A 4,234-nucleotide genomic window follows, 5' to 3' on the forward strand; every position below is an offset into this window, starting at 1 on the left:
GGATCATGTCTCAGCTCATGCGCCCGTAACAGTCTCTCTGTCTCTCTCTTTGTGTGTGTGTCTCTCTCTCTCGCTCTTTCTCTCTCTCTTTCTTTTTTTTTTCCCTTTCAAGGAAACCAACAGATGCGGCTCGGTTGACTTTGCATTCCCTTCAACCCAACGACTCTGGCTACCCATTCAGTGTGTTGAGGTACGGTGAAGCAGCGGAGGCATCAACGCCGTAAGACTTTCAGTGCAAGCCTAACCAGGTACAGATCGCAATGTATCGCAAAACAATGAAGTGAAGCAGCTCCATTATGCTGGTGATGACATTGAGTTTCCAATTACACACGAGCTGAACATCGCCTTGGACATCTATCTGCCTGTATGCACGCTTCTTGTCGCGCTTTTGCACGTTTATTAGCTGTAGCCATTGAGAGGCGTTGTCCTACACGGTCGTCAATTCTTGTATATTCATTCATAACTTTGCCTCCCTTTGATCTTGCTTGTCCACCCCCCCTCCCTCCCTTCCTCCTTCCACCGAGAAAACTCCAGGTCTAATACCTTTCACACACACAAAAAGAAAAGAAAAGAAAAGAAAATTCATATTTAGTACTTTTGACTGGACGCTGTGCAACTACTCTAACAATGTGGAATCGCACAAGCTCCTGCGCTTATCCAAACTAACCGGACAGGAATGGACCCGTAGAAAGTGCCCATATCTGGCCGCGCTTCACTTATCCTTTAGCTTCCGTGTCACGCTTAAATATCTCCAGGTTCTCACGGTATACGTGTCGGATAACACTGCCTCTGTTGATTGAAACACGCAAGCTTTTTGCCACCAGAGTGGCAAATGGCAACAGTATTCCGAAAGTATTAAATATCTTGAGTTTCTAGGGTTTAGGAGGAAGAACAAGAACAACAATTTTTGAAAAAAGAAGCTTAGTTAACAATGGGTCTCATAACGTGACAATACGAGCCTCTCCCATCCAATACAACAAAGATGGAGCATGTTGTTGTTTGGTTCGGTAGTTTGCTGCTAAGTTCTATTCTAATATGGCTTCTATTTTGCAGCTAAAATTTGTCAGCTACGACCTGAATCGGGATTCTGACAATTAGGAAGACTAATATCTTTCTTGGCTATGCTGTACGCTAATGCGCCCACTCTTTGATCGCCATAGATTTGCATTAAAGAATTTGTCACTTAAGGGTATCTTTTGTACTGTCATAGGTCGAGATTTGTGTTGGGCCTATTGATATGATGTAGCTCGGAGGCTGGGCGTGTGTCCAGGGCAACCCTCTTACTGTACGGCGCGGATCATGCTCAAATTGACACATGACATCCAAGATAAGGCTGTTCTCCTCTCATGGCTACGCCGCCTGGTCCGTTGTCGTTCGTGACAATGGTAGTGAAGCACTTGAGTTGAGGATGAGTAGGAAGAGGTGCGAATATGGACCTCTCGCACCTCATGGTGTTGAAGGTGCAGTTGTTATAGATTGCGGAAGGCTTTCGATCGACGAATTCTGAGATGCACCTCCATGGAAGGTTTTCGGTATCCCGTCTCCAGAGAAAGGTCCTTCAGTGAAGGCAGCGAAATAACGGTTTCATCAGCAGGCCAGGCTGTGAGAAAGGCGCCGCTCTGCGCAGCCTTCTCTGCGTCAAGAGAAGTGTAGACGCTGAGCGTGGTTGTAGGGGACATTTTGGCTAGAAGTGCGTTTCAGTAACCGTGTATGATGTGTATGGTGTGCATGGTTCTAGAGTTCCAGCCAAGTTGTGAAAACGTGTATTAATACCCAACATGCCGTCTTTGATTTGACAGCGCAGAGGGATTGGTTTTGGAAAGATTCGAGGGTGCAATGGTTGCACGTGGCTCGTTGTTTGACACCGGATATCCATCCGCCTCAATTCACACCGACTTACTGCGAGTAATACGTGTACGGTCCGTGAGTGGTGTAAGAGCTTTTCCCACCGGCCTTGTAGCGGCTGTCATTCTCACGTAGGGCTGGTCGGGGTGGCGTTTGAATCCATGTAACACTCTCTTATGCCGAGTACCACACTTCACGGACTGTTGCGCCTCCCTTGCTAATCTGAACTCAAGCGGCTGGGCCGATGGTATGGAGATCTAGCGTATGCAACGATCTGTCAGCCACGCAATACCTTATGGGGGTCGTAGAGCTGTGGATTCCCAACTTCCGTTGTGTCCTTCATGTCGCCCAACCCGGATGCGCCGCAGCCTCTTATGAATAAAACTTAATTATGGTGGACATTCAAAACTACATGGGTTGAACCACCCCGCTCGATTATTCGATCTCCGGACGTCCCTCAACCGCGGAGGGTGGGGGCGAAGTTGGAGGCGAGGGGGACCCACTGGCAGTTGGCTTAATCGCGCCGGGGCGACACTCGTGATTTCCCGCCGAGGCGCCCAGTAATGTTTGGCAGTCAGGGACGTGGCAGGATCCCTGCACACTTGCTTCTCAAGATTTATCTGGGCAGGGTGGTCTCTTACGTGACGCTTCGGGCTCCACGCTGTTGCTTGCTACGTAGACATCCTCGTTTAATGATGGGTCGCCCGTCTTGGGCAGCCATGGTTGCCTACTTAACATGCAGTGAGGACTGAAACCCTGTTGGGTACGGCAGAAGTCGACGTATCTTTATGCGAATCTCGGGAGGCAAGTTCAAAATGCTAACGCTCTTTGACGACAATAACGATGCGGGGGTTTTCTGAGAACCAACACCTAACCCTTCAACTACTGCGCGTGTTGGAGCTCTAGTGTTTGCCGCCGTATGACTGACCCTTTGTTCAGAGTCCATGGGGCAGATTAATGGACCAGACACTCTGAAAAGAGCCTTTGAAAGGCAAGACTACCGGCCGGCGATGCTGTACAGAGGGTTCGGCGAGCAAAGAAGAATCGAAGCAAAGATGATCCCCAAGAAGTTACGAACATAACGCACTACGTTTGATCCAAAATTGTTCGGGTCACAAATGGCAGTCGGGGTTATAAGCAGTCTCATCCTCCAGAGGGCACGTGTGCAAACCGTACTCTATTCCGTCGTTCTTCCGAACCACTGCTGGCGCGCTTCTGTATGCTCAATATCCGCAGTAGCCCAGGGGTTACGGTTATTGGGAAGCCCCGTGTCGAGCATACCACACCCCCTGAAGCCGTGCATGGGAAGGAGACTAGGAAGTAACTGCAGCAAACGATAAAGAGGAAATTTGAATGGAACGTGAACATTAGCCGAACAAAATAAACCGGAGGCGTCCTGAAAAAAGAACGGAACGTTAGTTAGACCGGAGTCCTCAAAAAAGGGTGGGCGGGTGCCTTGGCTAAACAAAATAAACCGGAGTCATTCTAAAATAAGAATGGAAGGAACATGAAGAGTACATACTGTACAAAAAAGAATGGAACATAAGTAGCCATACAAAAATATTTACCATGGAGTCGTGCTCAAAAAAGAGAATGTGAACTTTGAAACACTATGGCGTCAATCTTAAAAAAAGACCGGGGCTAGCAAGTCACGATATTCCAACAAATACTGTGGGACCTTGACGAAGCGATCTGCGTTGTGAAGCGGTGGAGTGATCAATGCATACTTACTGTAAGTCAAATAGACGACAAGCGAATTGTGCTGCGGGGTACGTTGCCGAATTGCCTTGAAGTCAAGCATATTATTTTGTGGGATGCGCATTGGTTTGTTACAGGTTGTGCATGTCCTCAAAGGGAAGTTATTGCGAGTGGCGCAGTCCAAAGCGCACACTGGTCAGAATTGCGCAAGTATTTGCTGCATAGGACTGTGCAGTACATATGTATGTACAGTACAACAAACTAGGCAGTTGGCAAAACCATAATTTTGCGGTCCGTGGAACTGAATTTGATCCCAAGTTATAACAAAGGTCTGCGATGATGGAGCCGCCTGGTGACTGACGCAGCCCACAACAAACCGCGGTTGGACACGCAAAAAGTATTTTGTGGTCCTCTCGTCACCTAACCACGATGGCATGTAATCAGCTTGGAACCGACATAACAGGCCGGCCACGACCTGGAAGGTCAATCGACGCTCCTTATGCGTTTACCCTACACACACGGCGTTCGTCCAAAAACCACATCTCACACCTTCCCCTGTATTGTTACTTTCTTGGCATGGAATTGTTAAGAAAGTAGACTAAATTACACCAATTTGCCTAACACTACTCGAAAACTTCGTTTTTCTGCGCGTTGCGCAGCCTCGGCGGCGGCGATGGCAACGGCCACCCCC

The 4,234-nt window shown here is 48.3% G+C and overlaps 1 protein-coding gene across 1 annotated transcript; it reads right to left on the bottom strand.

Annotated features, from left to right (window-relative positions):
- Nucleotides 1–1,469: 1,469 nt before the first annotated feature.
- MAA_11469 (uncharacterized protein) lies at nt 1,470–1,679 on the bottom strand (the record flags this gene model as incomplete). The annotated part of the gene is made up of 1 exon (XM_011413463.1): nt 1,470–1,679. The coding sequence occupies one exon, from the start codon at nt 1,677–1,679 to the stop codon at nt 1,470–1,472; it is 210 nt and encodes a 69-aa protein (XP_011411765.1).
- Nucleotides 1,680–4,234: the final 2,555 nt, after the last annotated feature.

Source organism: Metarhizium robertsii, assembly GCF_000187425.2.
Source record: "Metarhizium robertsii ARSEF 23 chromosome Unknown MAA_Scf_8, whole genome shotgun sequence".
Lineage (NCBI taxonomy): Eukaryota > Fungi > Ascomycota > Sordariomycetes > Hypocreales > Clavicipitaceae > Metarhizium > Metarhizium robertsii.